Source organism: Electrona antarctica, assembly GCF_951216825.1.
Source record: "Electrona antarctica genome assembly, chromosome: 9".
NCBI lineage: Eukaryota > Metazoa > Chordata > Actinopteri > Myctophiformes > Myctophidae > Electrona > Electrona antarctica.
The window spans coordinates 34,333,561-34,346,060 of NC_136790.1; the positions used below are offsets into that span (position 1 = coordinate 34,333,561).

General features: G+C 43.7%; 1 protein-coding gene across 1 annotated transcript in view; it reads left to right on the plus strand.

Annotated features, from left to right (window-relative positions):
• The window catches only part of LOC306929928 (fibrinogen-like protein 1), a gene marked incomplete at its 5' end in the record, with an annotated part of 10,509 nt that extends 803 nt beyond the window's left edge, over nt 1–9,706 (plus strand). Inside the window, 5 exons of the mRNA XM_079510666.1 lie at nt 3,367–3,562; nt 4,482–4,559; nt 4,964–5,076; nt 5,498–5,766; nt 9,033–9,706. Coding sequence (XP_079366792.1) covers nt 3,367–3,562; nt 4,482–4,559; nt 4,964–5,076; nt 5,498–5,766; nt 9,033–9,378 — 1,002 coding nt within the window. The 3' untranslated portion in view covers nt 9,379–9,706. The remainder of the gene's footprint in view (nt 1–3,366; nt 3,563–4,481; nt 4,560–4,963; nt 5,077–5,497; nt 5,767–9,032) is intronic.
• Nucleotides 9,707–12,500: the final 2,794 nt, after the last annotated feature.

Below are 12,500 nucleotides of genomic sequence, written 5' to 3' on the forward strand. Positions count from 1 at the left end.
TTTACTGGAGAATTTCGCATTTTCAATTATTTGACAACTTTATTTGTCAAATAATTACTACAAATAGTTACTTTTTAGACCACTTCAGCCTTATATACATTTCGGCCATATGAAAATAACCGATCTACAAGCTCACAATGAGTCACGATGCAATGCGTTGTGAGCTTGTAGATCTGCAATTTTCAAAAGAAAATACATTATAATTAAAATACATTTGCAAACTTGTGAAATGGGACATTCTGCATAATGAGTACTGTCTACTTTTGGTACTTTAAGTACATTTTGATGTCAATACTTTTGTACTTTCACTAAGTAATTTTTTTATTCCGGACGTTTACTTGTAATAGAGTATTTCTATATTGTAGTATTGCTACTTTTACTTAAGTAAAAAATGTGAGTACTTTTTCCACCACTGCAATCTGTCCAGGCCATGGGGTACATTGGCAGGTCCCTTCTTTTGGGGACTCTATACTCTCAGCACCTCCTGACACGCACGCACGCACGCACGCACGCACGCACGCACGCACGCATGTGCCAATCAGATTAGGGATAAATTTAGGTGTGCTGTGTGAAAATGTCCTCATCCTTCGGGCTGTGCTGCTGAGCTCATCCAGTGACAGGTGTGCAAGGGACATTGTTACAATGATGATGTAAGTGTTAATGGCTGATTGAGTGATCCACCACACATGACCATGCATGAGGCTTTGTGGCTGTGGACGGACTGCATGCAGGTATAGTGTGTGCACACATACATACACCTTCATGCATATCGTCGCTGTCGCCTGTCGGGCAGAAACCTTATCATATCATATTTCAACTTCGACATAAATCATGGTTTTCAACCCTGTTCATAACAAGGCCCATTATTGTCTCCACCAGGCCGAAGGCATGGGGAGAGAGTATGTTTTGCACTCCGTCCGTCCGTCCGTGTGTCAGCATGGATCACTGATCCTGACTATCACTAAAGCTGGACATCATCTGTCTGTAGCCTATGCTATGCGTCCTCAACAGCATAAGTCTGATCCATATTTAACCTTATCATATCATATTTCAACTTCGACATAAATCATGGTTTTCAACCCTGTTCATAACAAGGCCCATTATTGTCTCCACCAGGCCGAAGGCATGGGGAGAGAGTATGTTTTGCACTCCGTCCGTCCGTCCGTGTGTCAGCATGGATCACTGATCCTGACTATCACTAAAGCTGGACATCATCTGTCTGTAGCCTATCCGTCCGTCCGTCCGTGTGTCCGGTGTGTCCATGTGTCCGTCCGTGTGTCCGTCTGTGAACAGCTAATCTCTGGCACCGTTGGCTTGATCGCAGCCATACTCTGCACACACACTCCCTGAATGCCAGAGCTGAACCTCTGCCCCAAAGTTTTCACATTGGCCTGTTATAGCGCCACCAGGAGGCCGCTTTGTGCAAAACAAATGTTTTGACAGTACACCTACAGATTTTGTCCAAACATTACGCAAATTGGTACACAGTCTCTCTAGAGCCATTCAACAAAACCAGTCTTTCAGATTTTTCACACTCCATCCTGATTGGCTAAAATTGGCTTCCAAAGTTCGCAGGAGTACTCCGTTTCAAACAAAATGCTGCAAATCATGAACACATGGTGTGATTTCCGTGAAATTTTGCACGCACATTCCCACTAGGTCGAGGAAGAAATGCCACTTGAATATTTTCAACTCAGCCTCATGGTGGCGCTATAACTGGTCAATTTGTGTTTTACCTATAACTGCACCGATCTGTGTAAAACCATGTATGCACAATCCATAGAGGCCAAGGAAAAACCTTTGCCTGGAATTTTTCACATCTGCTCTTTATAGCGCCACCAGGAGGCCGACATATGTAAAACACATTTTCTAATATTACTCCTTCAGATTTTATCCAAATGTCACGCAAATCGGTACACATGCTCTCCATAGTTATGTGATCATGTGATTTGTTTGATTTCTCATAATTATCCATCCTGATTGGCTACGATTGGCTTCTAAAGTTTTCAGGAGTAGCCCGTTTGGTACAAATCGCCACAACTCCTCAACGCAACGTCCGATTGCGGTGAAACTGTGCATGCCTATTCCCACTACTAGACACTACTAGGTTGAGGAAGAAATGCCACTTGACAGTTTTCAAATCAGCCTCATGGTGGCGCTACAACAGGCCGCGTCTCTCTCACACACACACACACACACACACACACACACACACACACACACACACACACACACACACACACACACACACACACACACACACACACACACACACACACACTTTATATTACTCCTAAACATTTTGCCAAACATCACACACAATCCTATCCTCCTGGTGGAGACCTGTGCCCAGAAGGGCACTTTTTCTAGTTTATTCTGCATTTGAGCCACGGACAATCATTTGCTGAGATTTAGCCTCTCAGACCCCAAACTTAATTTTTATTGTTATCGTTGGATAAGAGTTTGTCCACATTTCCATGCTGTATTGATGTGGTACCATAGGCCTGATGATATGCTTTATTTATACAATCACAGAGGTACTATTTTCATATTCATGGAACTGTCTTGTAGGTAGGGCTGTTAATTGATTAATAGGTTGGTTTGGTCTTAGTCGACCACAACTTTGTTAGTTGATTAGTTGCGTACAGTTGCTTCTTCCCACGATTAATTAATTCTTTCCTGAAATATCATGAACACAACACATCTATTGTAAACACTAGATATAACCCTTTATTTATGTCAATTGGCCAATAGCCAAGAAGCTATTATGAATTTAATTGTTCAGTTCTCAAAACCTCACCAACCTGAAAAGGCTGGACTCTGAATGCAACACAATTTTACAGATTTGTCAGTGAATCAACTAACGTATTATAAGCCAACAAATCCCTATGACTATTAGTCAACTACGAATAAGAAAGCCTTATTTAGCAGGATAGTGCTGTTTCCAAAGAATTCACCACCTGTTCATTTATAAGTTCAGCAATGGCATAACTCTTTATGAAAGAGTACTGATGTACAACGCAGTGGTGGAAAGTAACTAAGTACATGTACTCATGTACTACTGTACTAGTGTAAACTCTTGAGATATTTTTACTTTCTTCTGTATTTACAAATTGCAATACTTTTACTTCTACTCGACTACATCTCAGAGGAAAATGTTGTACTCCATTTACTCCACTACAATTATATGAAAGTATACCAATATCAGTATACCAAGTACCAATATGTTGTACATTCGTTCACTCAAGTAAATGTTGAATTCCAGACTTGTACTTGCAACACAGTATTTTCTGCATTGTGGTACTGACTTTTACTTAAGTAAAAAAACAAAAAACAAGTACTACTTTCCACCAGGTGTCCCCGCAGACTGGAGATGTCACCAAACGCCTGGTGCAGCTGCAGCATTGCATGCGCTCCCTCCAGGAAACCGGGCCCCCCCAGGGCCACGGGGGCCAGGAAGGGGACTCACTGGGGGCCATCCTGGCACTCATGGCAGCCGTGCTGACAGAGTGTGACCTCCACTGTCACAGCCAGGCCCTCAGGGCCATGGCCAAACGACTGGGTGAGTAGCACATACTCCACTGTCACAGCCAGGCCCCCAGGGCCATGGCCAAACGACTGGGTGAGTAGCACAATTTCAATTTCAATTAAATTCAAAGGAGCTTACATTGCCAAAGCAAGTGTAAAAAAAATAAAAATATAATAAAAACAGTTCAATGTGGGGAAGGTATATATAGCTACAGTTGGAGGGGGTACAGCATTGTGTAAACAGAGCTATGTCACATTGTGTGGTTATATACAGTACATGTTGTAATGTGTGTATATATATATATATATATATATATATATATATATATAGGGTGTAAAGCTTTTAGAAAATAGCACTAATATTTTGCAGTCACTTTGGGACAAATAGCATTTGTCAAATAGCAAATAGCATTCTTTTCTTAAAATGCATTTAATTTAGCTCGGTTTAGATGTGCACTGCAGTAGGACTAGCACACATGGTCAAGCCACGCACGCACGCACACACACACGCACGCACGCACGCACGCACGCACGCACGCACGCACGCACGCACGCACGCACGCACGCACACACACACACACACACACACACACACACACACACACAGTAAACAGAACCTCAATAAGGCCTGCCGAGTGTTGGTCAGAGGTGAGTACATAGGAATGTAATGCCTGAGTTATACTTAGTTGTGCACATAGCAGATCGACAAGCTCACAACGTGTTGTGCTGCAACGCATTGTGAGCTTGTAAATCTGCGCAACTAAGGGCTAACTTGTAAATTGTAGATCTGTGCAATAACTCGTAAGTATACTCTTAATGGGATGAGCAAAAACAAAGCATGCATGCATGCATGCGTGCACACACACACACACACACACACACACACACACACACACACACACACACACACACGTGGGGAACCTTTGAGGAATGTAATGTGTCTTCATACATAGAGAGTGCAGCGGTGGGGAGGCAGGGAGAAAAGGATCTGCTGCTTCTGCTGAAGAGCATCACACAGCACCCACCTACAGGTGAGCGGGTGCACCCACACCCATCCACGACTCCAAGGAGGGGTGCCCTGTAGGCCAGCTGTAGGCAATCAATGCTGCAGCGTCAAGCTGCGCTTAATGTGACACCACAGCTATGACTGCGCCCAGGGCGCCCCTCCACGGATTCATCTATCTGTCCAACACCCAAAGAGAGTACGAATAGGAAGCCATTGGTCAACCAACTAACGTCCCTATTCTGGGGCAATCATTCGGTGAAAATTGCAGATCGACAAGCTGATGAGCTTGTCAATCGACTATTTTCGGCGAAGAGTTTTGCTAAGTGTTTTGCCGTATAGAGGGGGAAAAAGGAGCTGGCCTAGTATAGAGCCCTGGGGAAACCGGTTCTACTAAGTATATAGGGTTTAAGTGGTTATGATGTTTTTCAGTCGTCCCTGTGGCAAGGCTACATCCTCAGGACTGTGCAGAGATCTATAAGCTGGGGATCAAAGAGAACGGAATTTACACCATCCAGCCTGACCGGCATAGGCCAGCAGTGGAGGTATTTTATTTTATGCAACCATAAAACAAACAGCAGGTATGTGTGTGTGTGTGTGTGTGTGTGTGTGTGTGCGTGCGTGCGTGCGTGCGTGCGTGCGTGCGTCCGATATTGACCGATATTGTTTCACAGAGTTTTCACTGATATTTCACTGATATTTCACAGATATTGGCCGATATTTCACAAATATTGACACAATATAATAATGTGACCGTTAATGGCTTTGAAAAAAACAACAATGAGCTCAATATTATTATAATAATGTAATATATCAGTATCGGCCGATTTGACCCTGCATATTATCGGATATCGATATCCACCAAAATGTCAACATTGTGTATCAATCGTCAAGTAAGCCTAACGTCAAGTTATACCATTATTTGGCTTTGAGAACGTCTGTGTCCCCGTACACATCTCCCCTCAGGCTGAATGTGACATGCAGACGGCCGGCGGGGGCTGGACGGTGTTCCAGAGCCGACAGGACGGCTCGGTGGACTTCAACCGCACGTGGAGGGAATACCGCGAGGGCTTCGGCTCCCAGCAGGGGGAGCGCTGGCTGGGCAACGCGGCGCTGCACGCCCTCACCTCCGGCGGCGGGCAGCAGCATCAGCTACGCGTTGAGCTGGAGGACTGGCACCAGCAGAGACGCCAGGCCACCTACAGCAACTTCAGAGTGGCCTCGGAGGCACTGAGGTGATGTAGCATGATGCAGCATGCGTCAGCACGATACACACCAGTGTTGGTTTTGAGTTTTGACAGCAAATTCTGATTTAGTTTTAGTCATGCTTTAGTCATCTGAAAAGTTGTAGTTTTGGCGACATATAATATCATAAGATTTGAGTCGACTAAATCTACAGTTGATTTAGTCGACAAAAGTAGCACTGACAGGCCTTAGGATGGTGTCATAATGGCAGATTCTACACTTGGTTGTATGCTGAAAATAGATGACACCCGAGCGCAACCAAAAAAAATTACTTGTCTTTTAGTTCTACTGGATCTCTTCTCCAAGTTCTCCACCAATCTGGGAACCCATCGGCAAAAAAGAGGAAAAAACAGCACCCTCCGCTGTTTGTTCCCATTTGAATTATAGCCTCTGGGGACTCAGTCGGTGTCCAGGTATAGCTCAGTCTGTAAAACTCTCGCCTTTGAACCACAAGTTCATGCATGGATTCGATCCCGGGCACCGCTAACTCAGCATATAAGTAGCACGGCTTGGGTGCGACAAATCTTGCGGGAAGTACTGGGAGCTGATGGTAGGTGTGGCGCTCCACCTCAGCAATCCATCTCCCAGCGGTCTAGCGCATTGTAACGGGGATAGACTCCCACGTGTTACCGGCTGATACCGACAATAAGCCACCCCTGACCTACTTCTTCTTCTACTTCTGGGGGACTCTGGGGGCTCTAAATAAGAATGAATTGATCAGCTTTATTGGCTGGTAAATTTCAGGTCTCATGACATGCTGTTTTTCAAACTTTTAAAGTCTTGGGGCCCTATTAAGCAAGTGGAATCTAATTACATATAATTTTACAGTTTTTAAGACGTGGGGGCGGGTGCAATGTCATATTACAATTATGGGCCAGGTAAGAAGCGCTTTCGACACCCCGTGGTGTGAGCAAAACGGCCTTGAATTAGTCATGGGAGTGTTTAAGGGAGTTTTGAGGCTTACCCAATGAACATGTCCGTACTATTCTCTTTACGACACCAGCTGATGATGCGCCCTTTTCGGCAAGTGGTATTACATTTCTGCAGACTGGCACCATAGACATGACATGACTTTGTCACATTTGGGTTAATTATTCATATTGCACTGCATGCTGTCACCTTTATGCCTCCAAAGAACAGATCCACAAGCTGTCACAGCCATGATGTGCATAGCTTGTAGGCCTATGTCTCTATTTTGTTAAGTAACTTGCAGTTTTCATTGGAAAGTCATTACAGCGGCGCAGCCATATGCTAAGGGAGGGAGATATACGCACATCGTCACTTAATTTGTTTCTGTTCTAAGCATGAAAAACAGCTGTAAAAATCTTTATTCTAGTTCATTTGATTCATAAATGAATAACTAAGACTTTGAAATGGCACCTACCTATACCTTTCAGATCGGAATGGAACTGCGAGTAGATACGCAGCATTGGCTGGCAAATTGGCAATCCATGCGTAATGTTCCCAGAATCGTCTAACCCCCGAACATACAAGTTCGTTTGATATTGTTTAATTCGATAAAAATAGAACCATGTACCATACAGCGAATGAAAGCAAGATTCCTAAGGAATATGGGGATTTTTACATTTTAAAAAACGGTTGAGAAATGAGAGAACCATGAGTGTTTATAATATCAAATATTATAAGAATAATATGAAAGACAAACGGGCTGTGAAGAGCTCAGCTCACCATCCCGACAAGGAGGAAATATAGCCTATAGTGCATGCACGTATATGCACTGACTGTTGCACACACGCTCTTTATTTGTTTCTATTGAAAAACACCAGTAAAATAACGTTTATTTTATTTTATTTCATTCGAGTCACGACGAAGGAATGAGTTGAAATGCCATACGTGTGGCCATGCTTATTGCTGCGGCCCCAATGTTATGGTCTTCGCTCGTAGCATATTATTGAAGAAGAATTGAGTCGGGTGTGATACAGCGTATGAAAGCAAACCTCCCAATGAGTATGGAGATGTTTTAATTTCTAAAAAAGGTTGAGAAATGAGCGATATATGACCCTTTATAATCTCAACAAGAAAGCCAGAAAACTCGCTGTTGCCATGTGTCATAGAAACAAGTAAATAGGTCTATAAACATACTCCCAAAAGAATCGCATATAACAGGGGTCTACAACCTATTTTAAATGAAGTGCCATGTTTTTATTTTCTAGATAGTGAGTCTGCCATATCAAGATTCCTTTTAATGACACCACATTAAAATTTCCAGCATATTTTGATTGTCCACAAATATAAAGTTCTTCCTTCTTTTTACATATTTTCTTGCACATTGTTAGAATGATCATTATAAATATATATCCCCCTGCAGTCAGAGTTCATTGTTTTAATGAATGAATGTGATGCATTGTGAGCTGGTAGATCTGCTATTTTCAAAAGTAATCTTTGAAAAAAGTGACAATTGTGGAATATTTTTGAAAAATGTTATTGAAACATTTAAAAACACAAATCTGTCATGGGGGTCACTGGCTTAGTTGGGCAAATGCATTAATCTGGGGGTCCTTGACATGGGAATGTCGCTGTGTGAGGATCACTGGTTTAAACAACATTAGGAGAAAAGCCCAAATAAGCACTTTAAGAAACAAGAAAAGCAACCACAACTACCAATATTTACAAGCATCTTTGCAGAAAAAGAAGCCGCTTATAATAAACAGACATGGCAACACTCCAGCAGCACTCCAGAGCCGCTGAAGTGTAAAATGAAACAGTGCTTTTTGCTTTTAAGACGTGGTCAGACCCAGGCGGAATCGGTATGCGCTGAGTGTTTTTAGGTCAAGGGGCTTAATAGCAAATTAGCGCAAAGCGAAAATAATTAACATATGGACACTCCCCCAATGCTAAATTATGCAGGAACGTGGTATTCCATATGAGTGAGCGCTCACCACGGCTTCCATAATACGAAAAGGCGCAGAGCGAGGGCGAAATCTGTATTACCGCATGGGTTTTTCGTCTTGCTTAATAGGGCTGTATCATGGTCCTTCAAACGTGTATTAAAAGGTTTTAACATAAATCCGTGAGCCATGGCAGTTTTTTTCTTTGTGTTCTGAAGCTTTTCCAGCTGCAATGAAAAAAGCCCAATTTCCCTGCAGGTGTCGCTGTTGAGTTATTTTTCCTTTCAATCATCGCCTCTCCTCTTTCTGTCAAGAGACTTTTAAATAAAGGATAAAATGGTGGTGGTAATAGTTTGAGAGGATCCTCACGGGCTGTTTCTGATACATATTTTGTTAATTCTCCCCAGGTATCGTCTGACTGCCAAGGAGTACTCCGGGGACGCGGGCAACGCCTTGAGTTACAGCAAGCGCTACAACCACGATGGCAGAGCCTTCAGCACGGCCGACAGAGACCACGACCGCTATGCCACGGGGAACTGTGCGCAGTACTATGGCGCGGGCTGGTGGTTCGACGCCTGTCTGGCAGCCAACCTGAACGGGCGTTTTTACAGAGGCCGCTACAGCGGCCTGACCAACGGCATCTACTGGGGCACGTGGTACATCCTGACAGACGGTCGCTCTGGGGAGCGCTACTCCTTTAAGAGGGTGGCGATGAAGACGAGGCCTCGGAACTTCTTGGGGCTGCCGGTCTAGGATCCGACTGAAACCGAAACCGGATGTTGAGGGATGGCAAGACTCTAAAACACACACACAAAACATTTACAATCTCAAATGTGAAACTTCACAGTTGGTGCTTGTTTGCTTGATGACTGAGTCACACCCTGGATGTTTGGATGATGAATAAAGTTCACGCTGCATTTATCAAGCACACAGGAAAGGCAAGAAAGTTAATTTATCATTATTATTCATCAGCAAAATGTAGACTGTTCAGATGATCAAATTATTATTCTGTCCTCCTTTTGCAGACTGCAAAGAAATGTGTGTAAATTGAAAAGAAAGTTATGTTGGCAATTATGCCTGTCTAGAGATGACTGCTGAAATAAATATTCTGTATATCTTTATTGTACATCTTCTAAAGGTGTCTATTACAGTTTTAATTCTTTTCTTACAAGTATTTTGTGTTTAAATTTGATTAAACATTGCACGACACTTAAGGTTTAAGAAGCAAATAATAAAGAACTAGCCCTGAATGACCATAACAGGTTTAACTTTTATATTGTTCAAATGGAACCAAATTTGTACACTCTCAGAGTCCTTGCAAATATAACATTTGAGAACCACTAGTACCCGTGGACACCTAATGTGTCATAATGTTGTAGTAAATCATATGTAAAGAAAATCTGGATACCTGACATTCAGCAATTTGGTCTTATGATCAAAATAAGAACATTATAATAAATGTAATTTAAAATTGGCCACAGACAAAGCCAAATCGTTGCCACAGATACATTAGTCTGTGTACGGACAATCGGACATATTGATAACTCCTGGTTTCACGCGTGAGGAAACATCTAACCCTCTGCCAGGCGACATTCCTCCAGCTATGAGCCGCAGGCCGCAGGGTCAAGCAGGGATTGGGACTGTAACAGTTGGGTGATACTTAAATCCTCAAAGTCATCCTCTACAAACATGGTACTCCTGCTACACATGCTAATGTGTGACAGAAAGCTGACGTGACCACATTTCTACCTAGCCACAAACCTCCGTGTTCTTTTACGCCAAACCAAGGTGTATTCATCTGGAGCCAAAAACCAAACCATCTCATCTCATCTGGGATCGGTGTACGTTTGACACTAAACCGAGAGGAGATCAGTTTTGGTCAAACCCTTTTCTCTGATACCTGTGACCTTTCCCACAGAAGCCCATCCAAGAGGTTTATGATGAGCACCACCAGGGCCTTATTATCTTTGTGCTCTCACAAACACACACTGACCCTCTCCATTTTGTTTGGGGGGGGGGGGGGGGGGGTCGGCGTCAGACGGATGGCTCCCTTATCTGGCTGCAGTTCACACAGAGCTTTTCTGGGAGTTTAGAGTTCATGTGTGAGCGGTGTGTGGTTTGTACGTGCACGGGTGTGTGTGCGCGAGAGGCTCATCCGAGATGGCGAGGAGGAGCGGCGGACAGCGAGGGTGTGTGTAAACGGCTGTGCCCGTTTTAGCAGCATTCACGACAGGCTGCCATGTCTTTTCCTACGAGCAGGGTATCTAATAATACCAGTAGCAAGGGGGGCTGGTGGGCCCCGGGGCAGCCTGGGGCCACCGTGGGGGAAAAGTAACTACGTTTACTCAAGTACAGTATGATGTAAATTCTCCATTTGTCAATAGGAATGGTTTGTGTAAGATGAAAATCTATACTAATAGCTGAGAATCAACTTAACTTGTCTTTACTTGCAGGAATGTTTTTTGTGGAAAACTAATGCTTGGAATGGATTCAGAATCATGAAAACCCCCTAGTTTGACATTTCACATGCTACTTAAACTATGATGAAATTGGCAGACACTATTTCTGGTTGGTGAAATCGTGATCATTCACAGTAGTGATGAGAACTATCCTTCATTTCAGTGAACCGGATCCATATTCGGGTATGACTGACCACCCAGAAGCCCTCATATGGAGATGTCTGTCACATCTAAGTCTGACGTCATGGACTCTATATTTGGACATGGCTGACCTTGGGCATCCATATATGGACATCACCAACACACGTAACATGTCAGGATGACATGAGCAGTCTAACCAATGATAAAAAAGGCTCCAAATAGTCTCCAGGGAAAGCACAATTCAACCAACAGGCAACACTCCCACATTGCCCAACAAGCTCTTACCAGACGTGGATACTATTTACAGTACAGACATCTTCAAAACTTTATCAGGTTTCATCAACTTCCTGAAGGATCAATCTCGACTCGACACCTTTACCTGGTTCTTCTTGACAGAGCTAACTTTGAAGCTCATTGCTCAGACATCTTGGTTAAAGTCCCGGATACAATTTGAGGAATCTAATTTGATCCTAAAGCTGTGTTAAGACCTGAATATATATATTCGCCTCGGTTCACCCAATTTGTGCCGCACCAGGTCGAGCCGCGCCCGTTCACGCAACTTCTCGTCTTTGTATGTAATCGTGCCACTCTAACGATCCAAGTCTGAACGCACCTTCAGTGGAGCTGTTGTGAGAAATGATGCGCTGGACGCTGCGTGTGAAAGGAGGACTAAACAAAGCCTATCATGCTGCTGTTGCAGTAGAACAGAAAGTCTACTCATTCGGAGCAGTCATGAATGACAGAGATGATCTGATTAGTGTTCATGTCTTCAACACAGTGTCTTTACAGTGGAGGGAGGTGTCCCCAGTGACAACTGGAAGAGGAGAACATCACCTTGAGGTTCCATCCAAACGCTGGGGCCACACAGCTGTTCTGATAGACAATATTTACATTTGGGGGGGTGAATATAACACAGAGGAGTACTGCAACGTGCTTTATGCATTTGACGTCGACGCCCACAGATGGTTCCAGCCCAAGGTTTCCGGAACTGTTCCAGAGGCGAGGCGGAACCACTCAGCCTGTGTCGTGGGGAAGGTCATGTACATCCATGGAGGATACAACCGGACCGGATACTATAATGACATCTACAAGATGGACACAAACACAATGGTTTGGTCTTTAATTAACACCAGAGGCACTCCACCTGTTGCATCAGGTCACTCTGCCACCATCATTGGGACAACGATGTTTGTATTTGGGGGATATGGGCACCAGCACAAAAACATCAGAGTGTTTGACACAGAGACCAACAATTGGCTGAGCACGCCTTCAGCA